A 12,813-nucleotide genomic window follows, 5' to 3' on the forward strand; every position below is an offset into this window, starting at 1 on the left:
TCAATTGATTCAGCACGTTTCGTTGCCTTGCACGACCTTTTCTTCAACGGATAATGAAACCTCAAACATTTTTACACTCAACTCCACTTCACTTCAGTCATGTACAGCATGCCTACGTGCCTCGCGTATAGCAAAGGCACGGAACTCACAGACTTAACACAAGCTCGCATCCCATGACTACTTCTCTCCAGCGTTTTTTCAAAGGGATTCCCCGATAGTCGCAGTAAAATGACCACAAGGCCATAAAGTTTACACTTAACCCAAAAAATAAAAACTAATTAATCAAAGAGAATAACAAACATTACAGAAATGCCGGCGAGTTCCTTATCAAATAAAAGTCTCGTTTGCTACATTCCTACTGCTTCAGGTCAAAATCAAACAGAAGATTCAAGAGTGCGACAGATTTTAAATTAAATTTGGTATATACTGTAATTCAACTACTTACCATTGCCTACTTTAAAAATACAGTTCCACAAATGATCTACATGAAGCAAAAATACCAATTCCTTCGACTTTCCTCTTCTTTTAAAACGGTACTCCCTGTAGCCCCTTCGTTTCAATGTGTGTAAGGAAAGAAATAAAGAGATCACGCAAGAACGATCTAAAGGTTGATTGGCTGAGCGCTGTAGTGGACACCGTTGATTGGATCTATGATACCGTTATGCCCGCCTCTTCCGAAAACGGGCATCTTTGAAAAGCTCTCATAGGCTAAATTTCTGTCAGTCGCATTGGAAGTCTGCAGCTGCTCCCGCCTCCACCTCTATAAGCAGAATATTAATGGGAATACCCATGTCTTCGGCCATCCTTCATCTGTGTTTATTTACAGTTTTACTAGCCAGACTCGCTTTCGCAAAAACTGATGACTGGAATGGATTTACATGGACATCGATGACAATAGTTTATCCAAACAAATATAAATATAACTATTAATAAATCTTTCAATCGTCAAAATAATCCAGCGTTTTTTAAACTCCACTTTTTCATTGCCGGGGTCCTAAACCCATCCCAACAGCAGTGGTCGAGAAGTAGAAATCAAGTTTGGTCAAGCTACTACTCCACTTCAGGACAAACTGATAAATTAACGTTACTTTAGATTGCGGGAGAAAATCGATTATAACTAAAAAAAAAAAAACCATATGCAGGGAATTAGGGTATATGAAAACTCGTTGAACAAATTACTTCAGGCAGGAAATCAACGAAATCAACCCAGATACGATTCCGATCTAGTGTCAAAGCATTTTATAGAAAAAAGGGCAAATAAAGAGTCTTGTAATCCAGTAGAAAATTTTGCAAGACACAAGTGGCAAGGTACAAACATCGAATATCCAGGCTCGAGACTGCTAACCAAATGATGATTCACAAATAGGTAAAAAAATGTGTTTGAATTGTAATTTTTATAAATTAAAGAACTAGATATAGCCGACAAAAGACACATACATCAGTCGCCATGCTAGCCTTATATATTTAAAGTGTGGTGTGAAGAGTAACGCAAATAATAATTATGATGATCATAACTACCACCACTATAATTTTCTAGAAATCAAAATGCCATTAGAACAGAAATTACATACACTCCTATTTCTTAATAAACACACTATGTACAGTACAGTATATATACAAGGAGAATAAACTTTTACATAATCCTAGTCCACTCTTCTTGCTCTATGATGTTGAGTCAATAAGCTTTGACTAAAAGCATGGGCAACTAGCTTTCTATCCCAAAGTGTATGCCACCAACCACTCCCTGTCCATATTTCTAGTCATCCGGTCCTTTCCAGTTCCACTGACATAACTCTCCATGACCAAGTGAACAGGTAAATCAATCAAAAAATCAATCAATCAATCTATCTATCAATCAATCTTAACCATTTTCAAACTGTTATTGTTATTTGGCCATGCGCCACCATACGGTGAAGTTCCCATCACTGAAGGTATGTCTTAGGAATGCCACTGGTCAGCTGGGTTTCACTTGAAGCATCACTCACCCCATTATCCATCCATCCATCAATTGCACATGTGTATTTGGTTAAGTGACACCTTTAAATTGGTTGAGTATACTATAAGTAAGCTAAATGGATGTGCCCTACTCAATATGTAGTTTCCAGCTTTGAACCCAGTGCTGCTGGGCTAGACACTTATGCCCCCCTCCATCTTGATCTGGATATTTGGTTTAGGTAATGGATGGAGACTATCCAGGTGTCGTTCTTGAACACCCATCTTGGCTACCCTTGTAAAAAACTTTGTGTAAAAAAGAATACATTAAGGAAAATGGGAGATTATGTTATGCAGTTCCTTTAGGAGGATCTGATATCATAGGATGCCTTCTTTGTTTCCTTGCTCTGTATTTGTACTTATGCTTTCCAGGAAATGCTTCAACTAAGTTACTATGACAGCATAGTCTTTGCTCTATTTCATCCTCCGTCATCTCTCAATAAGTATCACTGCGAACATCGTAACCAGTTGCTTTAGCTGTTTGCATTTGTTTCATTTTATGCAATACTTGTTTTTTGTCAGTATGGAGTAACAAGATTACTGGACCATAGATGAAGGGCATGCAACCTAATGTGTGCATTGAAAGCGACGCGGAAACTCTGATCTGTAAACAAGAGCTGTATAGAGGCAAAAATCAAAAAAGATGTAATTGTGCCCATTTTCAGAATGTTGCACTGTCAAATTAGACTAGGTGAATTACTTTATATTATTAAAATGTAGTGTGACACAGGTAAATAAAACCTCAAGGGTGCCAAATAAGTTCTTTCCTACCATGTCACTTTTGCATGCCACCTCAAAGCAATAGTGCCCTCACTCCCTCTTTCCTCTTTTTTCTTTGAACAATCAATAATGTTATATTGGTGTCACAGAACAGGAAAGAACAACTGATTTTGAATATCTTCAGTTACAGTTAAGAACATAATAGATGTTAAGCTTATAAATTGAAGGAAATGTCAATTATAAAAACAGAGAAACTAAAAAAGTGGCCTTTCTTATTCCTCATAATTATGTTTATTTTATTTAATCATAAACTGTGTATGTTTGAGCATGCATTTCAATATTCATTTACTTTATTTAATTGTAGAATGTATACTCGGCAAAAAAAGAAATGTCCCTTTTCCAGGACTGTGTATTTCAACAATAATGTTTTAAAAATCCAAATAACTTTACAGATCTTCATTGTAAAGGGTTAAACAATGTTTTCCATGCATGTTCAATTAACCATAATCAATTAATTAACATGCACCTGTGGAATGGTCGTTAAGACCTTAACAGCTTACAGAAAGTAGGCATTTAAGGTCACAGTTCTAAAAACGCAGGACACTAAAGAGACTTGTCTACCGACTGTGAAAAACACCCAAAGAAAGATGCCCAGGGTCCCTGCTCATCTGCGTGAACGTGCATTAGGCATGCTGCAGGGAGGCATGAGGACTGCTGATGTGGCTAGGGCAATAAATTGCCATGTCCGCACTGTGAGACGCCTAAGACAGCGCTACAGGGAGACAGGAAGGACAGCTGATCATCCTCGCAGTGGAAGAGCCCGGATCTCAATCCCATTGAGCACGTCTGGGACCTGTTGGATCGCAGGGTGAGGGCTAGGGCCATTCCCCAGAAATGTCCAGGAACTTGCAAGTGCCTTGGTGGAAGAGTGGGGTAACATCTCACAGCAAGAACTGACAAATCTGGTCCAGTCCATGAGGAGGAGATGCACTGCAGTACTTCAAGCAGCTGGTGGCCACACCAGATACTGACTGGTACTTTTGATTTTGAGCCTTCCTTCATTCAGGGACACATTGTGAAACATTTTTAGTTTATGTCTTATGGTGTTGACTCTTTTAGTGTTCATACAAATATTTACACATTAAGTTTACTGAAAGTAAAAACAGTTGAAAGTCAGAGGACGTTTCTTTTTTTGCTGAGTATATATGTCTTTCAATATATCATATAGGTGTTTCAGTGCATAGTGTATCTACTTCAGTGTACAATGTTATGTTTAAGGATATTGAGCATACATTTCAGTATACAATGTATGTCTTCAGGATACAGAGTATGAGTTTCACTATACAGTAAGTCTCACACATTTCAGTATACAGCATAGGTATTCAATATGTGTTGAATGCATTTTGGTATACAGTGTATGCATTTCACAATCTAATTTATCCATTATCAGTATGGATTGTATACACTTCAATCAAATTATAAAATTCACCATATAATTATTAACTATATCAGTATATCATAAAATACAGTATGTCTTTGATAAGATCTTGTGCAAAATTAACAAAAAAAAAAAAAACTCTGAGTTTATTAATTCTAAACGTGTAGTCCACTGAGTGTCACAACAAGTAATGTGAAAAATCAACATAGTAGATGTGTAGACAGCCCTTCACTTCATGGAAAAACTAGCCTAATATTTGAAGTCTTATTATTTTTATTTATGTACAAATCCATTTAGTGTTCACTATACACTTCCTGAGTTGTTTGACTTATTTGTGTATGAGAAAAATTACTCTCTAAAATCTGATCTTTTGAGGTAAAGATTTTTGAAAAGTTGAGCAAATCAAGTAAAATTTTTTTTGTCACATACAAATTATACATATAGTACAACAAGTAGGAAAATGCTTAGATGCTCATTTTCAATGACTGTGCCTTTAAGAAGAATAATAAAAGGACAATGTAATAACTATAACAATAATACATGTCTTTATACAGTACATTTCAAAAATCATTAATAGAATTTGAAATATGTGATAGTAATATATAATAATTAAATAATTATGTAATAACTTAAATGAATTAAAATAAGAGAGTTAACAGTAGGGCCTCATGTATTTCCAGACACTTTCCTTATTTACATTGCAGATAGACTATTGGAAAAAGCTCCTCCTCAGTCTCTCTGAGCTTGACTTTACACAGCAGTAGCCTTTTTCTGATAACTGTACAGAAAAGAGGCTTTTGTGGGAATGGCTGGAATCATTGACAGTTTTCTTTGCCTTGATCCGATATTGCTTAATGTAGATGTCGTCGAAATTAGGGAGTGTACACCCAGTGATGCATTCAGTTCACCGCACCACTCTCTGCTGAGCACTGCGATCCTGTTCTGTGCTAGTCCCAAATCATCCATCCATCCATCCTCTTCCGCTTATCCGAGGTCGGGTCGCGGGGGTAGCAGCTTAAGCAGAGAAGCCCAGACTTCCCTCTCCCGCCACTTCTTCCAGCTCTTCCGGAGAATCCCAAGCTTCCCAGGCCAGCCGGGAGACATAGTCCCTCCAGCGTGTCCTGGGTCTTCCCCGGGGCCTCCTCCCGGTTGGACGTGCCCGGAACACCTCACCAGGGAGGCGTCCAGGAGACATCCTGATCAGATGCCCGAGCCACCTCATCTGACTCCTCTCGATGCAGAGGAGCAGCGGCTCTACTCTGAGCCCCTCCCGGATGACTGAGCTCCTCACACCATCTTTAAGGGAAAGCCCAGACACCCTGCGGAGAAGACTCATTTCAGCCGCTTGTATTCGCGATCTCGTTCTTTCGGTCACTACCCATAGCTCATGACCATAAGTGAGGGTAGGAACGTAGATCGACTGGTAAATTGAGAGCTTTGCTTTATGGCTCAGCTCTTTTTTCACCACGACAGACCGATGCAGAGCCCGCATCACTGTGGATGCCGCACCGATCCGCCTGTCAATCTCAGGATCCATTCTTCCCTCACTCGTGAACAAGACCCCGAAATACTTACACTCCTCCACTTGGGGCAGGATCTCGCCCCCAACCCTGAGAGGGCACTCCATCCTTTTCCGGCTGAGGACCATGGTCTCGGATTAGGATGTGCTGATTCTCATCCCAACCGCTTCACACTCAGGTGCGAAGATCACGGCCTGATGAAGCAAAGAGGACAACATCATCTGCAAAATGCAGTGACCCAATCCTGACTCCACCAAACGGACCCCTCCAACACCCTGGCTGCACCTAAAAATTCTGTCCATAAAAGTTATGAACAGAATCGGTGACAAAGGGCAGCCCTGGCGGAGTCCAACTCTCACTGGAAACGGGCTCGACTTACTGCCAGCAATGCGGACCAAGCTCTGACACCGGTTGTACAGGGACCGAACAGCCCTTATCAGGGGGTCTGGTACCCCATACTCCCAGAGCATCCCCCACAGGATTCCCCAAGGGACACAGTCGAACGCCTTTTCCAAGTCCACAAAGCACATGTAGACTGGTTGGGCAAACTCCCATGCACCCTCCAGGATTCTGCTAAGGGTGTAGAGCTGGTCCACTGTTCGGCAACCAGGACAAAAACCTCACTGTTCCTCCTGAATCCGAGGTTCGACTATCCAACGGACCCTCCTCTCCAGAACCCCCGAATAGACTTTTCCAGGGAGGCTGAGGAGTGTGATCCCTCTATAGTTGGAACACACCCTCCGGTCCCCCTTTAAAGAGGGGGATCACCACCCCGGTCTGCCAATCCAGAGGCACTGTCCCCAATGTCCATGCAATGTTGCAGAGACGTGTCAACCAAGACAGTCCTATGTTGTAGTCCCAAACCAGACAGCAATAATTACTGTTAGAATATTTTCAATGGTGGATGTGTACAAGTTCTTTAGTAATTGATAGCTTGAAATCCCTGATGCGTCTGAGGTGGTAAAAATGTTGTTGTGCCTACTTCGATAAGGCATCCATCTAGGTACTGTAAATTCTGTGGGGATGGTAGTGCCTCTACTGTTTTCTCCTAAAGACCTCACCCAGCTCCTTTGTCTTGCTAACATTCAGGAGTAGGCTATAGTCCTGACACCAGTGTGACAGACTTTCCACCTCATCCAACTTCACCTTGTGACAGATAGGGGGCGCTATCGTTCCCTTGAACCCTTGTCCAAGACATCAGACACTAGGTAAAAGTCCAATAATCTTCTTCATTTGGACAAATACAGTGCACAAGCACCCTCCTCTCTGCAATACTCATATAATAAATACCAATAATCAATAACAATACAATCCTCCACTCAGCTCGCCGTCTGGGAGTTCCCTTAGTCCTTCTATAGTCCCTGACCTGGAAGTGTTCCTTCACCTGCAGTCCATGTGACTCCTTATCACTTCCGGGTCAGATCAAAACTCTTCTTTTCTTCGTCAGCCTGGAAGCACTTTATTTCTTCCGTCCTTGTGACCTGTAAGTAAGGCTGTATGAAAAACAAATGTCTCTGTGTCTCCCAGCAGCGTCCCCTGGCGGCCCCAACGTTATCCAACAGGGTTGTGTATTAAAACTCCATAGTCCAGGATGCCCTGCTGGAATTCGGGGCCTCTCCACATTGCAGGGATGGCTCCATCTTGAGGCCTGGGGGTATTGGCCGGGGTGACTGGCCAGCCATATACCATAACCTGTTGTGATAAAAGGCACTATATAGTGCCCAACCCAACACAGACTCACACTGAGGCACGTGTAAAACACAAGTAAGCACAAATCACAACAAACACTCTTCTTTTACCACCACTCCTCCCGTCTACCTTCGTCCTCCTCCTCCTGACTCTGGCCACTGAGTGGTGGTCGCTGGCTCCCTTTTATTAGGCACCCAGAAGTGCTCCAGATGTTGATTGCCAACATCTGGCTGCACTTCTGGGTAAGGAGAAACCAGTGCTCAAAAGGGACCAGACGCTCCTGTTGCCGCACCCCCTGGCGGCGCCTGCGGAACCGCATAGAGTTGCACAGAACTCCAATCCCCATGAAGCCCTGGGGACCCAGGGAGGCTGCCATCTAGCATCGAGGGGAAGACACTGGGCTTCCCACCCTTGTCCCCCTGGCAGATGTGTAGAAGGGGCATCTCAGCCAGGCATGGGACCCAGACTCCCACCACAATGTTTATTGTTGTTAGATTTCAGGCCTACCACAGCTGTATCATCAGCAAACTTAACTGTATCAGGTCAGGTCATTTTCTTAAAGTGATTATGAATAGTCCATTATCTGATTTAATTTTATGTAGCATTTTTAGTTGTTTCACAGTGTCTGTCAATCTAAATTTAACAAAAAATATGTACATTCCAAATTTGTATGTTATGTAAATATTACATGGTGTTTTGTCTTTAAGATTATGTTTTCACATGCTGTTGCATGCTAACTTCATTTTATTTCAACTGTGCATTGCAGTACAAAACAAATCACTGCCTGCATGGAATCTTCATGATTGCCTGTTGTCTGCATGGGTTTTTCTGCATGTATGTTTCTTTCCTCCCATGATGCATAGATGTGCATATTATGTTGATTGATAACTTTAAATTGGTTCTATACTAGAGAGTTGGGATGTATGTGTATGTATGCTCAGGAATGGATCAACACCCCATTTAGGGATAGTTTCTGATTTTTGTTCTGTGCTGCTCTGTCACCTTTACAACCTCAAATGGGATGAGCAGAATGCACCATGTTAATGCATCCAGTGCTCTGGTTTAGAAAATGGAAGTGCTAATCAAATTGAATTGGATTTTTTTTTCACACTTTTTACTGTTCTTCACCAATATACTGTAACCATGGGTCTTGGTGGTCACTTTGTTTGTGCTGGGCAATTCTTTCAAGTATTTTCACAGAATATGCTGTGGTTAATATATGTGTGTGTAAAACCCTTGGGTTTCAAGGTGTCACAGGACATACTGTGTAAGCATGTGATTCTTCCTGTGAAGACCCATGAATCAGCACAATGTTTCAGGCAATACTGAAGGATTTCAAAAAGATCACAGATAAACTAACGACATTGATTTCATCACTTACGCTTTTGAAATACTCCAAATGTACAGTATATATGCTCTTATAATATATGAAAGGAAAATATTCACCACTTTTTAGTGCATTTATGAAATCTCCATCAGATTATTTAACTGTTCAGCTCAGTAATTTCACATACACCATGATTGCCTAATAAATTACTGATTTTTTTTCAAGTGTCTAAACAGATGCTCTTTGAGCCTTTCTGCTTATGGAAAGCGAAAGCCTTTAGTCGGTGTAATGAAGCATTCACAGTAGTGTAATTACTTCTGTGTACAAACGAGAATGAGTCACATGACTTAATTACAGACAGTTGAAAAGAGAAGCAATATCACTAAAACTGCTTTTGCACAAGATACCCTGGAAATGTTTTAGTAATACTGTGTACATTGTTATTTAATTTAATATAAAAATCTGAGTGTTGAATAAATTATAATATTCTTTGTATGTCTAAATTTGCAAAATCACTTCTTTCCATCTCTCAGGAAGACAGTGCTTTTGTTGGAAGATACCAACCCTATACTGAATGTACTTCAACTTGGGATATAGAAACACACATTCACAATCATTAACACTTGAGCATTCTACAGCTGTCAATGAACCTAACATGAACATCTTTATTACAATAAATAAACAGAAATCTCTGAAGAAAACCCACATGAATACCGGGAGAATGTACAGACTCTCCTCATTGGGACCTTATCATCGTACATGAGACTTACAGTATAATATATATAAGAACTCTACTTTTGTAATAATTATATATCTATGTTATGTTAACCCATATTGATTTATTTTTTGTTACATATTCATTGTTATTCTTCCTTAAATTAATTTGTACCTATTTATGTGTCATTTTGTGAAGCACTTTGAACCTGTGCCTGAAAATGTGCTATAGAAATAAATGTTGTTGTTAAAATCAATGGAATATGAGGTTACAGATATAAACACTTCACAACCATGTCACCTCAATTCTATTGAAATGAATTATTTTATTCTTGTATTGTGTACTTCACATTATACTGTTTAAAAATGAAACACAAAACTCCATGTAATGGCATACATTTAAATCTACACTCACAAATATCGAGTCATATACAGGAATGCTCCGTGGGGAGCTCCCACAGAAGGCATACCAGACAAGACCAGACAACTGCCAAAATAATATTAAACTAAGATAAGATACATTCAACTTAGGCCTACTTGTACAGGAAACATTATTTCTATGGACTCTTGATAAAAAAATCTCTAGAGCAGTGCTTTCCAACCTTTTTCAATGGCAACTTTCCAGGATCTTTCAAATTTTTGCTCGATACCTATGTGTACTCGCACACTTAACTAGTTTTTAGGTGAGTAGAAAAAAATCCATGTTTACATAAAAAAGAAATTGTGAAATGAGACATTCTCTACAGTTAGTGACTCACATATGACTGGTGAGTATTATAAATTCCTTTGATGTTAGATCTAATGTTTGACAAGTTATCTCTTATTTCGTCATCAAACATTTTAAACTTTCACATTTTAAACATTTTACACAGTATCATTTCTGGTAATCATTTTGTTATTAAAATGTCTTTAAAGTCCCAATTTTAAAGAGCCTTTGCAGTAAAGCTCATTTTAGCTACTTCAGGCAAAATGCAGTTAACACTTAGTCTGTGTCATAAGCCCCTATTACATTATACATCTTTTAGTTGTTGACTTGGTTTACATAGTCTTAGTAAGTGGGGGCAATCATGGTCAGCTCCCAAATTGGCCTGGGACTTGCTCTGAAAATCTTTGTCTTGGGTTCAATGGGCAGGTGCATGCATGTGTGAGAGCTGACAACCAATAAGCCCACACCTTAAAAGAATAGTGTATTCAATGCATTTGCAAGGAAAAAAATGGGTGTTTTGAATCCTGAAGAAGACAAACTTGTTGGTCTGATGTCTTGTATCTCTAGTGATACCGCAGAATGGAAAGATGGGCTGAGATTGCGGCTGTATCGGGAAAATATTAGTAAAGCCTCTGGCTCTGTCTGGCAACACATGAATTGGTTGTCAGTGAGCATGCAATACTTATATTCAGAGTATATGTCAAACTTAACCGCAGTAGCTGAATCTCATCACTTTGAAGGTGTCAGATTTCTTTACTTGGAATCAGCGGGGATGACAGATTACACAACTGCCTCATGACTTCTCAGCACAGTTTTGAATTCAATCACAATAATCACCACCATTACACTTAAAAATTAAGATACATCTGAAAATTATGTATTCTGAATGTCTTCTGCAGCATTGCTATAGATTATAATATGTTGAAATAGTTAGTTATCAGTCTTAATTTAAATGGCAAGTACAGTTTGGATGTCATATTACTAAACTCTCTGTCTTCTACACTAGCTCTGTTTATTCTTTTGATATGAAGCAGTCTTAAGTCTTGAGATTGTAATTTAGAACCTAAAGTAAAGGATTTATGTATAAATTTTTTAAGGTAAAATGTGCTAAACCCATTATGGCATTATATGTAAAAAGGTGGGTTGAGAAATATGCGCTAAATCTCACTGGCGGCCAATGGAGTGATTTAAAAAGTGATGCTATATTGTTGTTCTGCATCCATTCACCCATCCATACATCCATTTTCTAAACCTGTTTTTTAGAGCAGAGTCATAGGGAAGGCTGAATTTACCTTCTTACCTTTATTTATTTAATTTTATTGATTTTATTGTAATCATTCCATACAAATAGATCAATTTTTACAAAAATAGGATTGAAAACAAATCAACCCCCACCCCTGAGAAAGAGAGCATGGCCAACAGAGTAAATCTTAAAGCTAGTAATAATAAGTAAATCGATGAGTTTAATAAGCAGATAAAGATAAATGGAGAAGAAAAAGAAACAGGGAGAGAATCTGCATCCTCATTGCTTTAAGAGCTTAATCTAAAATGTTATTGGTTAGATCCAGCCAGGTTTTGAAAAAGTTCTGCACAGAACCTCTAAGTGAGTATTTTATTTTTTCCAGTTAGTATAAAACATCAGTTACCCACTGACTTAAAATAGGAGAGTTAGGATTCTTCTAGTTGAGCAAGATAAGTCTACGTGCCAATAGTGAAATAAAGATAATCACAGTTTGTTTGTCCTTCTCCACTTTAAGCCCATCTGGAAGTACACCAAACACAGCTGTTAATGGGTTAGGAGGGATTGTGAGACCAAGGCTGTCTGAAAGGCATTTAAAAATGTTGGTCCAGAATGATGTTCATTTGGTGCAGGCCCAAAACATGTGACCCGGTGAAGCTGGAACTTGATTGCAGCGTTCGCAGGTTGGATCTTGCTCTGGTAACATTTTGGACAATTTTAAACAAGACAGATGTGCTCGATATATAATTTTGAGTTGAATAATTGTATGCTTTGCACATATGGAGCTCAAGTGAATTCTCTGCATTGCTATCTTCCACTCCTTTTATGAGATGTTGAGTAAGACATCCTTTTCTCACTATCTTCTTGGATCTTTGAAATGGAGGGACTGTAAAATGGTTTTATATATTGCAGAAATGCTGTCTGAGTCCTTGAGACTAAGCAATATTTTTTCCAGCATAGAGGGAGGTGGGAGATGAGGAAAATCTGGCAGGTTATGTTTAACAAAGTTTCTAATTTGAAGACAGTGAAAGAAATGTGTTGCTGGAAAGTTAAATTTGGAATGTAATTGTTCGTAGGATGCAAAGACGTTTTCTATGTACAGATCTCTAAGTGATTTAATCCCAAATGTTTTCCAGATATTAAAAACTGCATATGTTTGCAAGGGTTGAAAAAGGTGGTTCTCATGCAGAGGTGCTACAGATAAAAGCTCTTCTATCTTAAAATGCTTCCTACATTGGTTCCATATTCTGATTGAGTGAAGCACAATTCGGTTGTTAGTATATTGGTGATAACTTGCATTTATTGGGGCACAAAACAGGGAATATAGAGAAGTACTGCAGGATTTTATTTCTATTGCGGACCAAGCCTGTGTATGTTCATCTGTTTGTGTCCATGTGCAGGTTTTTATAGCTTTATCTACTTACCTTTAATTATAATCAGTGCTGCTGTGCTTTGAATTAACTGTTC

The 12,813-nt window shown here is 39.2% G+C and overlaps 1 protein-coding gene across 9 annotated transcripts in view; it reads right to left on the reverse strand.

Annotated features, from left to right (window-relative positions):
- The window catches only part of ap1s2 (adaptor related protein complex 1 subunit sigma 2), an 80,968-nt gene extending 80,382 nt beyond the window's left edge, over window positions 1–586 (reverse strand). For 7 of the 9 annotated variants that reach the window (XR_005632665.1, XR_005632662.1, XR_005632664.1 and 4 more), the window contains exon 1: window positions 446–585. Coding sequence is in view for 5 of the 9 variants with exons in the window: in XM_039745008.1 (XP_039600942.1) it covers window positions 446–448 (3 nt within the window). In the remaining 4 variants the exon portion in view is untranslated. Of the gene's footprint in view, window positions 1–445 lie in introns of all 9 variants that reach the window. The other 2 variants (XM_039745006.1, XM_039745007.1) reach the window with 2 other exon arrangements.
- Window positions 587–12,813: the final 12,227 nt, after the last annotated feature.

This window comes from Polypterus senegalus, chromosome 2 (assembly GCF_016835505.1).
Source record: "Polypterus senegalus isolate Bchr_013 chromosome 2, ASM1683550v1, whole genome shotgun sequence".
NCBI classification, from domain to species: domain Eukaryota; kingdom Metazoa; phylum Chordata; class Cladistia; order Polypteriformes; family Polypteridae; genus Polypterus; species Polypterus senegalus.